The sequence below is a fragment of the Phyllopteryx taeniolatus genome, chromosome 1 (assembly GCF_024500385.1).
Source record: "Phyllopteryx taeniolatus isolate TA_2022b chromosome 1, UOR_Ptae_1.2, whole genome shotgun sequence".
Taxonomy (NCBI): Eukaryota; Metazoa; Chordata; class Actinopteri; order Syngnathiformes; family Syngnathidae; genus Phyllopteryx; species Phyllopteryx taeniolatus.
Genome location: NC_084502.1, coordinates 28,604,282 through 28,623,052, shown reverse-complemented (window position 1 = coordinate 28,623,052; position 18,771 = coordinate 28,604,282). Strand labels below are relative to the sequence as shown.

The following is an 18,771-nucleotide window of genomic DNA, read 5'->3' as shown; positions in this document are numbered from 1 at the left end:
ACTTGAATTGAAAATGTTAAGGAGTCATTACAGTGTAAACACAAAGAACAGTTAATATTTGGCACCTGGTTTGTCACAATCAATGGGTGTTGCACCAGGAGGAGTTCTAGTACCAGGTCTTTCTTGTCCTTGGCTGTCCACACACCAACAATGCCCAGTAGAACCGTGACACTAAAATTCACCGTATGTTTTGGTCACATCAATGATATACAAAACACATAATGCCTCAAACCTTTTAGAATTTACCTGTTGACGAGTGTACTGTCCGTTAGCATCACACTGAGGTACAAAGGCTCCCACTAGTGGATAACCCTCTGGACTCGTCTGTATACTGTCTCTTTGCAGCTCACAGTGGCTTTTAGGACGTTCTAGAGTTTACATTGTAAAGTTATACTTGAATTGAAAATGTAAACGTCATTACAGTGTAACCACAAGGAACAGTTACGCTTTGGTACCTGGTTTGTCACAATCAATGGGTGTTGCACCTGGAGAAGTTCTAGTTCCAGATCTTTCTTGTCCTTGGCTGTCCACACACCAACAATGTCCACTAGAACCGTGACACTAAAATACACAATACATTCTAGTCGCCTAGTTAATAAACAAAGGACACAATGCCTCAAACCGTCTAGAATTTACCTGTTGAGGAGTGTACTGTCCGTTAGCATCACACTGAGCTACAAAGGCTCCCACTAGTGGATAACCCTCTGGACTCGTTGTCTGTATACTGTCTCTGTGCAGCTCACAGTGGCTTTTAGGACTTTCTAGAGATTACATTGTAAAGTTATGCTTGAATTGAAAATGTAAACGTTATTAGAGTGTAACCACAAGAAACAGTTACGCTTCGGTACCTGGTTTGTCACAATCAATGGGTGTTGCACCAGGAGGAGTTCTAGTACCAGGTCTTTCTTGTCCTTGGCTGTCCACACACCAACAATGTCCAGTAGAACCCTGACACTAAAATTCACCATATGTTCTGGTCACATAAATGATATACAAAACACATAATGCCTCAAACCTTTTAGAATGTACCTGTTGACGAGTGTAGTGTCCATCAGCATCACACTGAGGGACAAATGCTCCCACTAATGGATAACCCTCTGTACTGGTGGTCTTTATACTGTCTCTGTGCAACTCACAGTGGCTTTTAGGACGTTCTAGAGATTAAATTACAAAGTTATAGTTGAATTGAAAATATAAGAGCGTCATTGTACTATGTAAACACAAGAAACAGTTTACTTTGGCACCTGTTTTTTCACAGTCCATGGGTGTTGCACCTGGAGGAGTTCTAGTTCCAGATCTTTCTTGTCCTTGGCTGTCCACACACCAACAATGTCCACTAGAACCGTGACACTAAAATACACAATACATTCTAGTCGCCTAGTTGATAAACAAAGGACACAATGCCTCAAACCGTCTAGAATGTACCTGTTGAGGAGTGTACTGTCCGTTAGCATCACACTGAGGTACAAAGGCTCCCACTAGTGGATAACCCTCTGGACTCGTTGTCTGTGTACTGTCTCTGTGCAGCTCACAGTGGCTTTTAGGACTTTCTAGAGATTACATTGTAAAGTTATGTTTGAATTGAAAATGTAAACGTTATTAGAGTGTAACCACAAGAAACAGTTACGCTTCGGTACCTGGTTTGTCACAATCAATGGGTGTTGCACCAGGAGGAGTTCTAGTACCAGGTCTTTCTTGTCCTTGGCTGTCCACACACCAACAATGTCCAGTAGAACCCTGACACTAAAATTCACCATATGTTCTGGTCACATAAATGATATACAAAACACATAATGCCTCCAACCTTTTAGAATGTACCTGTTGACGAGTGTAGTGTCCATCAGCATCACACTGAGGGACAAATGCTCCCACTAATGGATAACCCTCTGTACTGGTGGTCTTTATACTGTCTCTGTGCAACTCACAGTGGCTTTTAGGACGTTCTAGAGATTAAATTACAAAGTTATAGTTGAATTGAAAATATAATAGCGTCATTGTACTATGTAAACACAAGAAACAGTTTACTTTGGCACCTGTTTTTTCACAGTCCATGGGTGTTGCACCTGGAGGAGTTCTAGTTCCAGATCTTTCTTGTCCTTGGCTGTCCACACACCAACAATGTCCACTAGAACCGTGACACTAAAATACACAATACATTCTAGTCGCCTAGTTGATAAACAAAGGACACAATGCCTCAAACCGTCTAGAATGTACCTGTTGAGGAGTGTACTGTCCGTTAGCATCACACTGAGGTACAAAGGCTCCCACTAGTGGATAACCCTCTGGACTCGTTGTCTGTGTACTGTCTCTGTGCAGCTCACAGTGGCTTTTAGGACTTTCTAGAGATTACATTGTAAAGTTATGTTTGAATTGAAAATTTAAACGTTATTAGAGTGTAACCACAAGAAACAGTTACGCTTCGGTACCTGGTTTGTCACAATCAATGGGTGTTGCACCAGGAGGAGTTCTAGTACCAGGTCTTTCTTGTCCTTGGCTGTCCACACACCAACAATGTCCAGTAGAACCCTGACACTAAAATTCACCATATGTTCTGGTCACATAAATGATATACAAAACACATAATGCCTCCAACCTTTTAGAATGTACCTGTTGACGAGTGTAGTGTCCATCAGCATCACACTGAGGGACAAATGCTCCCACTAATGGATAACCCTCTGTACTGGTGGTCTTTATACTGTCTCTGTGCAACTCACAGTGGCTTTTAGGACGTTCTAGAGATTAAATTACAAAGTTATAGTTGAATTGAAAATGTAAGAGCGTAATTGTACCATGTAAACACAAGAAACAGTTTACTTTGGCACCTGTTTTTTCACAGTCCATGGGTGTTGCACCTGGAGGAGTTCTAGTTCCAGATCGTTCTTGTCCTTGGCTGTCCACACACCAACAATGTCCACTAGAACCGTGACACTAAAATACACAATACATTCTAGTCGCCTAGTTGATAAACAAAGGACACAATGCCTCAAACCGTCTAGAATGTACCTGTTGAGGAGTGTACTGTCCGTTAGCATCACACTGAGGTACAAAGGCTCCCACTAGTGGATAACCCTCTGGACTCGTTGTCTGTATACTGTCTCTGTGCTGCTCACAGTGGCTTTTAGGACGTTCTAGAGATTACATTGTAAAGTTATGCTTGAATTGAAAATATCAGAGAGTCATCATAGAGTGTAAACACAGGGAATGGTTAAGCTTTGGACCTGGTATGTCACAGTCGATGGGTGTTGCACCAGGAGCAGTTCTAGTACCAGGTGTTTCTTTTCCTTGGCTGTCCACACACCAACAATGCCCAGTAGAACTGTGGCACTAAAATTCACAATGTTTTAGTCAAAAAAATTATACACAAAATACATAATGCATTAAATCTTGTTTAACTTACCTGTTCACGAGTGTAGTGTCCATCAGAATCACACTGAGGTACAAATGCTCCCACTAGTGGATAACCCTCTAGACTGGTGGTCTGTATACTGTCTCTGTGCAACTCACATTGGCTTTTAGGACGTTCTAGAGATTACATTGCAAAGTTATACTTGAATTGAAAATGTTAAGGAGTCATTACAGTGTAAACACAAAGAACAGTTAATATTTGGCACCTGATTTTTCACAGTCAATGGGTGTTGCACGTGGGGGAGTTCTAGTTCCAGATCTCTCTTGTCCTTGGCTGTCCACACACCAACAATGTCCACTAGAACCGTGACACTAAAATACACAATACATTCTAGTCACCTAGTTGATAAACAAAGGACACAATGCCTCAACCCGCCTAGAATTTACCTGTTGAGGAGTGTACTGTCCGTTAGCATCACACTGAGGTATAAAGGCTCCCACTAGTGGATAACCATCTGGACCCGTTGCCTGTATACTGTCTCTGTGCTGCTCACAGTGGCTTTTAGGACGTTCTAGAGATTACATTACAAAGTTATACTTGAATTGAAAATATCAGAGAGTCATCATAGAGTGTAAACACAGAGAATGGTTAAGCTTTGGACCTGGTTTGTCACAGTCGATGGGTGTTGCACCAGGAGCAGTTCTAGTACCAGGTGTTTCTTTTCCTAGGCTGTCCACACACCAACAATGCCCAGTAGAACCGTGGCACTAATAATTCACAATGTTTTAGTCACAAAAATTATACACAAAATACATAATGCATTAAATCTTGTTTAACTTACCTGTTGACGAGTGTAGTGTCCATCAGAATCACACTGAGGTACAAATGCTCCCACTAGTGGATAACCCTCTAGACTGGTGGTCTGTATACTGTCTCTGTGCAACTCACAGTGGCTTTTAGGACGTTCTAGAGATTGAATTACAAAGTTATACTTGAATTGAAAATATAAGAGTGTTATCATAGAGTGTAAACACAAGGAAAGGTTAAGATTTGGCACCTGGTTTGTTACAGTCGATGGGTGTTGCACCAGGAGGCGTTCTGGTACCAGGTCTTTCTTGCCCTTTGTTGTCCACACACCAACAATGTCCACTAGAACCGTGACACTAAAATACACAATATGTTTTCGTTGAATATATGATGCAGAGCGGCTGAAATAAGTATTTAACACGTAGCAATTTTTTTCACTAAATATACTTCCAAAGGTGCTATTGACCTGAAAATTTCACCAGATGTTGGGAACAACCCAAGTAATCCATGTATGGCAATACATTAAAAAAAGTAGAATGAGGTCTGAAATTAAGTTGTGTGTAAAAATGTAAAATGACACAGGAAAAAGTATTGGACACCAGAAGGTAGGTGCAAAAAGGCATGGAAAGCCAAGACAACACCTAAAATCTAATCAATAATCAAACAGCAATCCAGGCCCTTGTCAGTGCAAATGAATATTAGCTTGTTCAGTCCTAATTGATGGCCTGCAAAACGGTCTCATTGCCAAGGTGTGAGTCAAGACACATCTCATGATGGGTAAGAGCAGAGAGCTGTCTGAAGACCATCGCAAACTAATTGTTGCAAAACATAACGATGGCATTGGTTACAGGCGCATATCTACGCTGCTGAACGTTCCAGTGAGCACGGTTGGGGCCATAATACGTAAGTGGAAAGCCAATCATACCACCATAAATTTGCCTCGATCATGTGCTCCTCACAAGATTTCGCACAGAGGAGTGCATCGAATAATCAGAATAGTTGTTCAAGAGCCAAGGACCACCTGTGGAAAGCTTAAAAAAGACCTGGAATTAACAGGTATTGTTGTCACAACGAAAACAGTGAGTAATGCACTCCGCCGCAATGACCTGTTTGCACGCTCATCATGCAAGACTCAATTGCTGAAAAAAAAAGCATGTCAAAGCTCATTTAAGGTTTTCTGAACTACATTTGGACAAGCCAGTTAAATACTGAATAAAGTCTTGTCGGATGAGACCAAAAATTAACTATTTGGATGCCATAATGCACACCACGTTTGGAGAAGAAATGGCACTGCACATCACCCTAAAAACACCATGCCAACAGTTAAGTTCGGAGGTGGGAAGATGATGGTGTGGGGTTGCGTTGCAGCAAATGGTACTGATAAACTTCACATTATTGAAGGAAGGATGAATGGGCAAATGTACCAAAACATTCTTGACCAAAATCTCCTGCCATCTACGAGGATGATGAAAATTAAACGAGGGTGGACATTTCAGCAGGATAATGATCCGAAACATACCTGCCAAGGAAACTCAATTGGTTTCAAAGCAAAGAAATAAAGCTGCTAGAATGACCCAGCCAATCACCTGACCAATTGAAAATCTATGGAAAAAACTGAAACTCAAGGTCCATAAAAGAAGCCCATGGAACCTTCAAGTTTTGAAGACTGCTTGTGTGGAGGAATGGACCAAAATCACTCCAGAGCAATGCATACGACTAGTTTCTCCATACACGAGGCGTCTTGAAGCTGTTATTGCAAACAAAGGATTTTGTACAAAGTATTAAATAAATACCAGTTGGTGTGTTCAATACTTTTTCCCTGTCATTTCACATTATTACGCATAACTTAATTTGTGAACTTATTTGCTCTACTTTCTTTGTATGTTTGGATTACTTGGGTTGTTCCCAACATCTGGTGAAATTTTCATGTCAATAGCACCCTTGGAAATATATTTAATGAGAAAAATGGTGACGTGTTAAATACTTATTTCAGCCGCTGTACAAGACATGATGCTCAAACTTGATACAATTTACCTGTTGAGGAGTGTACTGTCCGTTAGCATCACACTGAGGTACAAAGGCTCCCAGTAGTGGATAACCCTCTGGACTGGTCGTCTGCACGCTGTCTCTGTGCTCCTCACAATGGCTTTTAAGACGATCCGGTCCTTCTTTTACAGTGAATGGAAAAATACAGGTTGTAGTCAACCATGATTTAAACATATAAGCCAGTGGTAAATATGGAGAAGGATTTGGTTTTAGAACCTGGGTTGTTACAGTCAGTGGGTGGTGTACCAGGTGGAGTTCTGGTTCCAGGTCTTTCCTGTCCTTGGCTGTCCACACACCAACAATACCCAATCGAGCTGTGACACTGAATGCACAATAACCTTTAATAAAACATATCATACAGTAAACACATAACGTCTCCAATATAAAATAAAATAAAATACCTGTAGAGGTGTGTAATGTCCATTGGAATCACACTGAGGTGCAAAGGCTCCCACTAGTGGATAACCCTCTGGACTGGTGGTCTGTACACTGTCTCTGTGCTGCTCACAGTGGCTTTTAGGATGCTCTGGACATTAAAACGCAAAGTTGGCAATATTAAGAAATATAAAGATGTTTAAGTAACCCTGAAAATATTGAAAATATTGTTACAGTCAATTGGGGTTGCAACAGGTGGCGTTCTGGTACTTGGTCTTTCCTGTCCTTGACTATCTACACACCCATAATGTCCCCTAGATCCGTGACACTAAAATGAGCATTACGTCTTCGTCTAACCAAAATATATAAAAGACATAATGCCTCAACACTTCACATACAGTATTTACCTGCCGTGGAGTATATTCCCCATTTGCATCACACTGAGGCACAAAGGCCCCCACTACAGGATAACCCTATGGACTAGTGGTCTGTACACTGTCCCTGTGACGCTCACAGTGGGTTTTTGTACGATCTGGTTCCTCTGGTTGAGAAAGATAGACAGAGAACATGTTGTGTAAAAGTAATTAGATTTCCCTATGATTTCTAGCCTTTCTTATGAAGGGATGATTTTTAATCCTTTTTTAAAGTATAGTTTTAAGCCCTGACTTTGGTAAATGGACCTCACTTATATATCGCTTTATCTACACCATCACAGTGCCCACAGCGCTTTACAAAGCCTCACATTCACCCACTCACACAGACATTCATACACCAATGGGCGACTGCTGCTATGCAAGGCTCACTGGGAGCATATTAGGGTTCAGTGTCTTTCCCAAGGACACTTCGACATGCGGACAGTTGTAGCCGGGATTTTAACCAGTTACCCTTCGGTCACTGGACGACCTGCTCTACCTACTGAGCCACAGCCGACCATTGGCCTTTGACCCATTGTTTTCCTTTGAAAAGTAAAACAAACAAAATATCTTCATTTTCTTTGTGCTGGATAGAAACTTACACATGCATATGTTTATTGCAATGATATCATCTCCTTTTTCCAGGCATTTTAAAGTAATCACCTGACCTCAAGGGAGCACCACTTACAAATTGATGCCTATTCGACTTGTTATTGAGTTGAGCAATGATGGTGTTCTAAGGCCATTGTTTATCAAGGAAAGCCTTGTGACACAATGAAACAATACAGCTGCGGCAATGGTTCTTTTACTGCCAAGAACACAACAGTTTAATGACCTAGAGATTTGTGGAAGAACTCCACCTTTCTGTGTGTACTTTTCCTTCTCTCACCTGGTTTGTCACAGTCTGTGGGTGGTGCACCAGGCCTAGTTCTGGTTCTGGGTCTTTCCTGTCCCTGACTGTCCACACACCAACAATGCCCAGTAGAACCATGACACTGTGACACATGGGTGTTAATCATTTTGCATAAATTAAAGTTTGATGTGTTAGATGAAATAAAGTGTTAAATAAAAACATCGCTAGCTCAGGCATCTTCTCCTGACCTGCAGTGGTGTGTACTGTCCATTAGCATCACACTGAGGTACAAAGGCTCCAACGAGTGGATAACCCTCTGGACTGGTGGTCTGTATGCTGTCTCTATGGTGTTCACAAAGGGTTTTAGGACGTTCATCTGAGGATGTAAGACTCATTTTAGAGAATGGAAAGCACATGCATTGTCACAACAACAAAACTTCCATCATATAATTCATGACAGTGACAGCCTAATGAAATGTCGATCTGCTCGGAGTATTTTTCATACCCGGTCTCTCACAGTCGATGGGTGTTGTGCCAGGTGCAGTTCTGGTTCCAGGTCTTTCCTGTCCTTTGCTGTCCACACACCAACAATGTCCACTAGAGCTGTGACACTGAAATAACAAGATTAAAAAACATATCAAATGGCAAACACATTGGGCCTAATTCACTAATAAATGCGTAGGAATGCTTTAACTCTGTGCAAAAGTTTGAGGGTATACTCAAAGTCACCGTTGGACTCATCCCTATTTCTCTATGAAAAGGACATCCATTTGACGCATCGAAGCCAATACACAAGAGGTTTATAGTCACAAGAGATGAGGCCCCAAAACTTTTATAACTCTCCTAATCTTTATCCTATTTTCAAAAGATTGGTAATAACGGAAAGCTTGCTAAACACAGAGACTGACAACATATAATAATCATGTGAATCATTTTTGATTAATTCCAATGTTAAATTAGAGAATGTGGCGCATAACATACGTTTAAAAAAGATCCGAGCCGAGAATGAACAAACGTTGCAAAAGTTGTTGAAATACACAGTCATAAGGAATAAATATAGCTCAGCAAATAGACATTTGTAGTTGATAAAGTTCATGAAATTATATGAGCCATGCCAATCAGAGACACCACAAGCAACCATGCCAATGGCGGTGTGTGTGCGACTCGATCAATTTACATCACATTTGCACACGCAAAAATCACAGAAAAAATAGAGCCTAAATCAGATTATCGTAGGGATATAAAGGAATAACTGCATGAAGCCTTGAATAAATTAGGGCAATTTTCCTGCTCGTTAAGTGAGAAGGTCATACTGCACACAGACAGCCAGCGGTGGATACATAAATGCACATACAAGCACTTGAACGGAATGAGGGTAAAAGTGATGAGAAGTGTCCTTTTCATGGTTATTTTAAAAATTAGTCCACTTATTAGCAAATACCCTGTTTAAAAGTTATTATCTTTAAAATGATTATTTTCACTTTTATAAATGACTATAGTTTGAATACATTGTGCATCTTGGGTAAAAGATGTGTGTTTGACGTTTTTTCGAAAGCTGATCCTTCATTATTTGTGCCTTAGCATGGTCTGATGAGTTAAGTTCGAAATTTGTTCGCAGCGTACACTCTAATTGAAGTACGAATGCAATGATGAATTATAGATTTGTACGTCAATTGCGTAGGCACGATTTAAGCACAAATCTGTGCTATAGTTTAAAAAGTTCTTACCTGATGAGGTGTGTACCGTCCATTAGTATCACACTGAGGTATGAAGGCTCCCAATATAGGATCACCCTCAGGACTGGTGGTCTGTACGCTGTCTTTGTGGCGCTCACATTGGGTTTTAAGTTGTCCTGGTTGCTCTGGTTGGTTTAGAGGCAGACAAAGCATGTAAACATAATGTTCTGAATCGATCCCTTTAATGAGTATAGCAAGGCAATGCTCAAGGTGTTTAAATTATGTACTGTACATGAATTGTCACTGAGGTTTATTGTGTGTGCTCATCACCATGTCTATCACAGTCTGTTGGTGCAGTACCAGGAGGTGTCCTGGTTCCTGCTCTCTCCTGCCCCCTATTGTCCACACACCAACAATGTCCAGTGGAGCCATGGCACTGCAAATGAGTATTCAACCTCTTGAGCTCCATTTTCTGGTCAGTAGTCATCAATCCACTTTCTGGCTCTCAGTACCCACCTGCAGTGGTCTGTATTGTCCATCAGAGTCACACTGAGGGATAAAAACCCCAACAGGTGGCTGACCACCTTGCTCCGGATCACTCTGTAGACTGTCTCTGTGCTGCTCACACTGGCTCTTAGTACCATCTGTCTGCCCTATAGACAAGTATGAATGATAATTAGGCACCTTTTGCAATAACTCTATGTAAACGGTATGAAGAAGATTACTCCTTATATGACATTCTATTCTAAATCCACCCAGTTGTAGGAGCTTCGTTGTTGCACTGTGTCTTTGGGATTTTGCCAATTTCATCGAGAAGAGCATTTATGGGATAGGGCCTGGCTCACAATCGCTGTACTATTTCGTCCCAAAGCTGTTTGATTCATTGAGTTAATGCTGCAGCTTGATCCTAAATGCTCGAGAAGAGAATTGATTTATTGGTTTTAGTGTGTCCATTTCCACAACTACAGAGTTGTCAGACTCCTATATGAAGAAGCAGGATGGGTCAGTCCATGGACTACGTTTCCACAGTTGGTAGTTTGACACCACTACATTCAACATTTAACATTGTGCTTGATGATATAATTATTGTTTACAAGAGATCAGCCATGGAAACATGTTTTATGTTCATGCAAGCAAAGGTTTGGAAAAAAACGGGTCAGCCTACGAGCAACATCTGACTGTAACTTTATGCGCACAGTTCCACTTTGCAAAAACATTCATTAAAGTCAATGATGTAATATTGGAAGGGGAAAAATAACACATACTCTAAGTTGTGTAAATGTCCTATTTTTCTCGAACATCTCCAGTTTGTGGTGCCTACAAAAACATGTCTGGCTACAATTTTCTCAGTCGATATGTATGCTTCCACTGAACAGCATTTTTCAGTTACTGTTCATGCAATCAGCATGTCATACTCAATGCATATACGTGTCAGTTGCACTGTATTACTGTTGCAACCCGATCGGCAGCAGAGGTGGTATGGAAACCACCTTGGACGAATTACTTTTTTTAGCATAATATAAGTGGTTGTTGAGCAAAAAACAAATGGAATGGTAAAAAATGTTGCTTGCTTTTATACACTGGTGCCAATTGGACTGAGGTAAAAAATTATTGGAGGTGTGGCCAAAAGTTATTAGTCTACATGTAAACATCATAAATGCACAGAAAAACATACCCATGGCAGGATCACTGACCTCGTTGGGAGCAGAGGAAACCATCTCCATAAAATCCATTCTGGCACTGACAGTGGAAGGAGCCCAAGCTGTTGGTGCATCTCGCATTAATGTGGCATGGGGAGGAGCTGCACTCATCTGTGTCTAAGGACATACAGTCATAGGGAAAGGAACACTGTATATCTGTGCTGATGTATTGCCATAGATGCTATATTACTACTGGACAGACAGATTTAATCCTGAGCTACACCGTCATTGTAATTTTGAACAAATAAAAAAAAAATGCGGTGAGAGAAGAAAGAGTGTTCAGAGGAGGTTCATCAAAAGTTCACAATGTTGGCTGCAGGAGGGTCGTGCACACACACACACACACACACACACACACACACGCACACGCACACACAAAGCAATCTCTATTGTCTCTACATATTTGTTTTCCATTAAAAAGGTTCTGCTACTTTTGTTCATGTAATTTAATGTATTGCCATTAGCTGTAACAAAGCTACGCATAGCTAAAAACACATTTTGGTAATATATCTGCCACAATCTCAGTAGCGCATGTTACAATATGTTTTAAACTGTGGGTGACTAGATGCCAGAGTTTTAAAACATTTCTGTTTAGTTTGCACAATGTGACCTTATTGCCATCCAGCTTTTCACTGTTCATGCAATCATTTGGCACTCTACATGTCAATCATAATCTTCAGCACCACCGCTTGGCTGTGATGGCCAAATATTGACTAGTGAGACTTGGGCCCGCCACACACTGAGCAATGCAGCCAAATGTGACTGAAATGGACCATTGCGAAAAAATTACAGTCGGCGACTCTTTGCCACCCACCAAGTGATTGAACACCGCACATCTACCGGCATGCTGCAACGGAAAAACCCTGACCCTGTTTCAGACTTTGAGGCTCCACATACAATATACTGGACTCTATTATTTTTTTACTGAACCACAAAAACATGGCGCGATTGTCAAGGAAGTAGAAGATAGCCACAAAGACGAGGAAACGGGTGACAATAAAGCAGTGTGACTATTTTTAGAGGCTGTTGGCAATGATCGATCACCCCATTCATTGAGCGCAACCCGTGCATTTTGGTGACAGAGACTCTCCGCGCTTAACTCCACAGGTCCATCTATCCATTTTCTGTACCTCTTTTCCTCACTAGTGTCACAGCCTGTCGCAGCTGACTGGTAGAGAAGCGGAGTACACCCTAACCTGGTCATCTTTTTTTTGGGGGGGGGGGGGCCCAAAAGAAAAAAACTAAAGAAAAAAGACAAACAAATGGAAAAAAAAAGGAAAACAATTGAAAAATAATTGGAAAATAAATCCACGAATAGGTGAATCCGCGGGTTTCAAACCGCAAGTATGCTGGGGTCAACTGGTTATGAAATTGTAAATATAGTTAAGTATTATTGTAAAACAAACTACATATACTCTATATACTGGCAGACAGCTGGGTCTCGCTTAAAACAAATCTTTATTGGGGGTGGGTGAAAAGCTCATGTGCAAATTTTTGATCACAGAAAAACCAGGGGCCAGTGAAAACAAGTTGCCGAACCCAGCACCCAGAACTTTCAGCTGAGTTGCTCGGTGTACGGCGGACCTAAAGATTTGGCCAAAAGTCTTCCTCCTGGAAATAGTACTGAAACTGATGTTTTTTAACAACTGACTTTAAAATTTTTATTTTAAATTCTGTGGCACTAGCAATAAAAAAAACTAATAGTTGTTGGGTTGAATTAGTGAAAAGCATAAAAATTAACTGAAAAGTAGGGCTATTATGTTGATCATGTTGTCTTGTCATGAAACCTTTTAAATATTGTTAAGTAATTATTTCAGATGACAGTGACTTGCCAAAATAGGTTAATATACATACATTCATGAAGAATCCAACCTGTGTCGTGTATGCTGGTCTTCAACATATCTAACATGCTGCAGCTAACAACTCACCCACACATGTACGTCCGTCAAAGCCAAATTCATAGCCGCTCCGGCACTGGCAGCGATGGCTACCAGGTAAGTTGATGCATTGCGAATGAGCACCACATGCTGGCAGGCCCTCTGCACACTCATCGACATCTAACCAGGAAGAGAGAGAGAGAGCCAGAGAGAGAGAGAGAGAGAGAGAGAACAAACATGTTCGTAAGCTGAAGAACATGTCCATATGTGAGTGTGAACACCTGGAGCCAAGACTCCGTTCTTAGTACTGTACAAGACATTGTGATTACAGTATGTGGTCAGGGAGAGACACTGAGGCCCATCCATGGGAACCAAGGCAGAGCCTGGGGCTTTCCTAGTGCTGTCAGCAGGAGACACAGACGTAATACTGGGCTAATGAGAGGCCATGGACAAGCTTAAAGCAATGGAAGTCCCTGTTAATTAGATCATCAAACACAAGGAGGGGGAACAGACAAAGAGGAGGAGAAGAGGGATTGATGATTCCTTCCATACACGCTGGATGGGCAGATGCCCCAGCACCTTGAACTGTCTTGAAGTGGGTGTGCATGTGTTTGGTGTGCATTGGTGGGAAGTAATGATTTACAAATAGTTTTCGACTACTTGAGTAGAATTTTCAAGTATCTGTACTTTTTAATTTTACATCCTACATTCTACTTTCTACTCCTTACTTTGTCAAAATAGGCTTGTTATTTTTTAACCTCCACGGAGAATGACACAGCCTAAAAAAATACGTAAATAGAAACAGGTAACGGTCATGATTGACTGATTTATGGAGATCTTGGGGACTTACAAGGCGGAAAAAACAGACAGCTGCGATATAAAGGAATGTGAACCAGGTTGCATTAATCACTACAGCAAAGGATTTGAAAAAGCAAGATCTATTCATGGCCTTATATAAGAGAATTGTTTGATGTTGTCAGCTACAAGAATGATTATTTGAGTATTGTCTCATCCTAAAAACCTCCAGCTTCTTCCACTAGAAACCAAAATCTGTCTAATCTGGGGAAAAAACATGAAAGGTGCATTTTTTTTTCAGTTGTTATCAATAGAAAATGTAGCATTTTTGTTAGTAAGTTCACAACCTTAGCAAAGCTACGGGAACACAGTTTTGATAGTACGAGCACTTTGCAAGGCAATGAAAGAGTGAAACTATTTTGTGTCCAGATGTTTTTTCATTGTGCCAAGGTAAAAACAGGTATAGTCTACAATTGACAGTAAAAAAAAATGTTTTACTTTTGTACTTAAGTACATTATAGTCTGTACTTTTTAAAACTTTTACGAAGTAAATGGGTTGAACCAGTATGTCTTTTTTCTGCAAGTATCTGTACTTAAGTGCACCGTACTTGTGCCACCTCTGTTGGTGTAAGGTAGACACCACTGTCCCACAGAAAACCATAAAAACGTCAATAATTAGGAAAAATGCATCTCAAGACACTTTTCCAAAGCGGAAAGAGAGAGAGAAGTTAAATACCATAACAGTTGTGTCCATCCCCTCTGTAACCAGTTCCACATCGGCACTGGAAAGCCTTGTCCTCCAGCGGGATGCACTGGGCAGTCGTGTCGCAGTCGTGGCTTCCATCATAGCAGGGGTTAACCAGCTCTGGTCCTGTTGACCCCGCTGAAGTAATGCAGGAGAAAGAAATGTTTTTTTATGTCAACATAATTTTTTTTAACCATTTATTAAATGTTTCTTCAATAGTTTTTATGAGCACCAGGGAAATAAATTAACCAACAAAACACAGACCTTTTTGTTAATCTGATGACATTTTGAATGAATTGAAAGATAGATGTTACAGTCAAATTGATTCCAAATTTGTCATTGGAGGAAATGTGGCTTGGCATTAAAGCTTGTACCTTTACCAGATTAATTTGTTTCGTGACCACGCTCAAAACTGAAAACATTCATATCTCAAATCATCTGTCCCCATTGAAACGAATGAAAATTCCATTAATCTGTTCCAGCATCCTAAATAAAAAAAATAAAATAAAAACAAAGAAAATGGCTGTAATCTGTTTTTAACAAGGAAAATAGTACTCTATATTGTACCTTAGGAAAACATACAGTAATTACATAATTAATTAGAATTTAAATAAATTAATCAGTGGCCGGCACGGTTAACGACTGGTTAGCACATCTGCCTCACAGTTCTGGGGACCGGGGTTCAAATTCCGGCCCCTCCTGTGTGGATTTTGCATGTTCTCCCTGTGCCTGGGTGGGTGTTCTCTGGGCACTGCGGTTTCCTCTCACATCCCAAAAACAGGCGTGGTAGGTTGATTGAAGGCTCTAAATTGCCCGTAGGTGTGATTGTGAGTGCAAATGGTTGTTTGTTTGTTGTGCCCTGCGATTTGCTGGCGACCGGTTCAGGGCGCCCGATGACAGCTGGGATAGGCTCCAGCAACCCGCGACCCTAGTGAGGTTAAGCGGAAAAGAAAATGGATGGATGGATAAATTAATCAGTTTTTTTCCAGTTTTTGCTTAATAGACATTGTGCTGCTCCTTCTGATGACAATACAGACATACTGATATACAGTACACATAAATGGTCTCAGCTCCTCAGTAAGCAGCACTAATGGTAGTCATTCATTGCAGAGGATATTCCTGTGAGTTTTTTATATTATCTGTCTGCATGTGTTGCTTCACTTTTTGTGTTTAAATAGCTGTTACTTAAAACCACAACACCGCTATTTGCTAGCCCATCTATGTTTTTTTGAATACATAATGTGTAATTGTAAAATATAGGCAGTTTTATATCTTTTTGCGGGGGGCTTCACTTACTCACAGGTTTTCACTATTCGCGGCAGGGCTTCCCCTTTCACTGCATAGTTTCTGATTATGCATGCACAGCACATTTTGTTCATAAAGGTAGAGATCTACAAACGTTTTATGGCATTATTACTGGAAAGAATACTTCTCATTTATATAAAAAATCTGGGTGAAATATCAAATACTGTGGCAACGTGCACACAACATAAAAAGTGCCATATATGAAAACAAACGCAAATTGGCAGAGGAAAGGAAACAAGAAATGTGCTAAATTCACATTGAGTTGACCTTTGGACTATTTAGAGTTAAGTGCTTAGAATGATTACAACAATAAGGCTAAGTAAACACGTCAGACCAATTCCCACAGGATGGCTTCTTTTTAGGAAGTGACTTCTTTCATGTTCTCGAGGTTCAGCACATGGTTGAAGTTAGACACACCAAGACATGACACACACAGACACACACACACAAGGCATGATGAGTGAGCGGATGTGTGTGAAAGGTTTCCTACACCATGACCTCACATTGACCATGTGTTACAACATGAAATGTTTTCAATCTCTCAACCACCGACTGGCGCAGTGGTTCAACATTCCTCCAAAAAAAGAGGAAAATATAGCTTCACATTATTCTGTTTACCAATGTGAATGCTGAGAGAGGCAGTCACTGATCTGAAATCTCTGCCTGATTAACTAGTGTTAATAGATGTCATGTGCTTCTAGTACATGGATCAAATCAAAGCAAAATCTGTTTGAATGCTTTCTACGTGTTCTTATTCACCGCCCTTGTTTTTTTTTTTTAAATCTTCTTCCACAAAAAAAATAAATATTTCAAAATCTCTAAGAAGATATTTCCAAAACGAACTCAAGAAGCAGAAGAAAATACAGTTTTTTTTCTGATACACTACTTTCTCAAACATTTTACTCTAAGTCCCGCCCCGCAAAAAAATTTTTAGCTCTTCAAGTGCCACCATCATAACCAACTTTAAAATATAGTAGTGGAGTAGTGTTAAAAAAAATGAGACAAATGAGGGGGAAAAAAAAGTGTACTTAAATAATTATTTAGTGAAAATCTTTTGTACACAAAAATTACATAAAAACTATACCCTAATGTTTAAAAACATTTCTTAGGGATTAAATGCAGTATATTGAACTTGAAAGTGAAATACAACTGAACTGTACTTAGGCAGTGATTCTCTCGTGTACTAGAGTAGAGAATCACTTTACTACACTATTAAATTTCCGCATTTAATCACATGATACTCAGCATTCACAGTCGAGTGAGTCACACAGACAGACAGACAGTTCCCTGCACACAGACACTGAAGTTTAGTCTGGATTGCTTCCATCTCCTCAGGCCAGAGCTTGATGCTTGCTTCTAATCAAGCCTCGTCCCAAATGTGGACACCAGAGAGTGACATGGACAGGCACAAAGCATTTGTTTTTCTAAATACTGTACATGTTTCAAGAAAATTGCAGAAAACATGTGCAAAGACTGATCACTATGTAGTACTCAATTGTGTAGATATAGGGTAAACTGTTTTTCACCATTTCAGGTCTCCTGATTGTTTTGGGTATGGCTAAAACAGTGCACAGTGATGCATTTTGGCATCCGGCATGAGTCCGAACTCTCCCACTATCTTAGAACTTCAGCACCATCATTTCAAACGCAACAGCGAGCTTCTCATTATTATTACTAGGCCCATGCCTGTTAGCACATGAGCTAGGTGGGCTAGAGCCTCTCGTCACAGCGTGGAAAACCACACGATGATTCCACCCACTGGAGGCTTCAAGCGGATGTATTTTCACAAATCAAACATGCAGTTATGTGTAGGCATAAGAAAGATGCTAGACGATGCTGTACCTTAATTTATTTTGCGTATAATATGCATTTTAATCCTAAGAAACAATCATCAAAAGTTGATACAGCGTATTATATATAGGTATAAGACAATTTTTAAAAAACCTTTTCAAAATGTATAAAAGTACAGCTCTACCTTTTTTGTTGTGAAAAAGGTGTACTACGATATGTAATATCTAATGTTACAAATGTAGCCTATATTTAATAAGGTAATTTTTCACTGCTTACTGAGAATCATGACGGCCTTGCGAGCACCGCCATATCGATATCTGTAAACGGGCCGGAGTGTCCGACAGCCCACTAGTAATGCATTTCCAAATGCACCCCATATCGTACCCGTGGTCGCGTCTGTTTAAGGACATAGGATTTGGATTTAGCGTCGTTACTTGACGGCAGATTTGTTTCTTGTACTGCCACTTGACGGAAGACATCTCCCAAGTCAAAACATGTCGAGGAAAAGGAAAAAGTTACTCTGCTGTTTTTGAGAGGAAAGTGATCACTGCTGCCGTCATAAGGGAAACTGTGAGCAGCTCGGCAGTTCGACATAAACAAAGCTATTATGAGATTATGGAGAAAATGTCTGTTATGCCTTGAGATATGAGTCACCCAACTTGACTTTTTCTAGATACAAGGTGTTGTTTGGTCGATTTTTTTGCTTTGACCTGCGAGCACAAATTTGAGATACGAGCGCTGTATGGTGGCAGTGAACTCAACTCACTTCACAATAAGCAACAGTTTGATAGACAGAAAACAATTATTAAAAAAAGAGGCTTCAAGCTGTTTGATGCCACGCCCAGTTACATTTTACTGACAAACTAAAATAAAACAAAGAGAACTAGACCTACACATTCTATAATTAAAACAACAAAACGACTTTGTCTTCGGAATGCCCCTGGTAACTTAATGCTAATACATAATGGAAAATACAATGACGGGCTAATGAATAGCATCAATAGTTGCAATGTTAGTACCCTTTAAAAACTTTAAACTGATT

General features: G+C 40.3%; 1 protein-coding gene across 4 annotated transcripts in view; it reads right to left on the bottom strand.

Moving 5' to 3' along the window:
• nid2a (nidogen 2a (osteonidogen)) overlaps positions 1-18,771 on the bottom strand; it is a 70,456-nt gene that overhangs the window by 13,276 nt on the left and 38,409 nt on the right. For 2 of the 4 annotated variants that reach the window (XM_061785901.1, XM_061785892.1), the window contains 35 exons: positions 14,625-14,771; positions 13,145-13,273; positions 11,211-11,333; positions 10,033-10,169; positions 9,847-9,952; positions 9,568-9,701; positions 8,346-8,451; positions 8,089-8,216; positions 7,877-7,982; positions 6,601-6,725; positions 6,416-6,521; positions 6,188-6,321; positions 4,404-4,509; positions 4,188-4,312; positions 4,008-4,113; positions 3,793-3,917; positions 3,612-3,717; positions 3,398-3,522; positions 3,219-3,324; positions 3,004-3,128; positions 2,823-2,928; positions 2,608-2,732; positions 2,427-2,532; positions 2,215-2,339; positions 2,034-2,139; positions 1,819-1,943; positions 1,638-1,743; positions 1,426-1,550; positions 1,245-1,350; positions 1,030-1,154; positions 849-954; positions 637-761; positions 456-561; positions 247-368; positions 66-171 (listed from right to left, as the gene is read on the bottom strand). In XM_061785901.1, the coding sequence (XP_061641885.1) occupies positions 66-171; positions 247-368; positions 456-561; positions 637-761; positions 849-954; positions 1,030-1,154; positions 1,245-1,350; positions 1,426-1,550; positions 1,638-1,743; positions 1,819-1,943; positions 2,034-2,139; positions 2,215-2,339; positions 2,427-2,532; positions 2,608-2,732; positions 2,823-2,928; positions 3,004-3,128; positions 3,219-3,324; positions 3,398-3,522; positions 3,612-3,717; positions 3,793-3,917; positions 4,008-4,113; positions 4,188-4,312; positions 4,404-4,509; positions 6,188-6,321; positions 6,416-6,521; positions 6,601-6,725; positions 7,877-7,982; positions 8,089-8,216; positions 8,346-8,451; positions 9,568-9,701; positions 9,847-9,952; positions 10,033-10,169; positions 11,211-11,333; positions 13,145-13,273; positions 14,625-14,771 (4,125 nt within the window). The remainder of the gene's footprint in view (positions 1-65; positions 172-246; positions 369-455; positions 562-636; positions 762-848; positions 955-1,029; positions 1,155-1,244; positions 1,351-1,425; positions 1,551-1,637; positions 1,744-1,818; positions 1,944-2,033; positions 2,140-2,214; positions 2,340-2,426; positions 2,533-2,607; positions 2,733-2,822; positions 2,929-3,003; positions 3,129-3,218; positions 3,325-3,397; positions 3,523-3,611; positions 3,718-3,792; positions 3,918-4,007; positions 4,114-4,187; positions 4,313-4,403; positions 4,510-6,187; positions 6,322-6,415; positions 6,522-6,600; positions 6,726-7,876; positions 7,983-8,088; positions 8,217-8,345; positions 8,452-9,567; positions 9,702-9,846; positions 9,953-10,032; positions 10,170-11,210; positions 11,334-13,144; positions 13,274-14,624; positions 14,772-18,771) is intronic. The other 2 variants (XM_061785909.1, XM_061785919.1) reach the window with 2 other exon arrangements.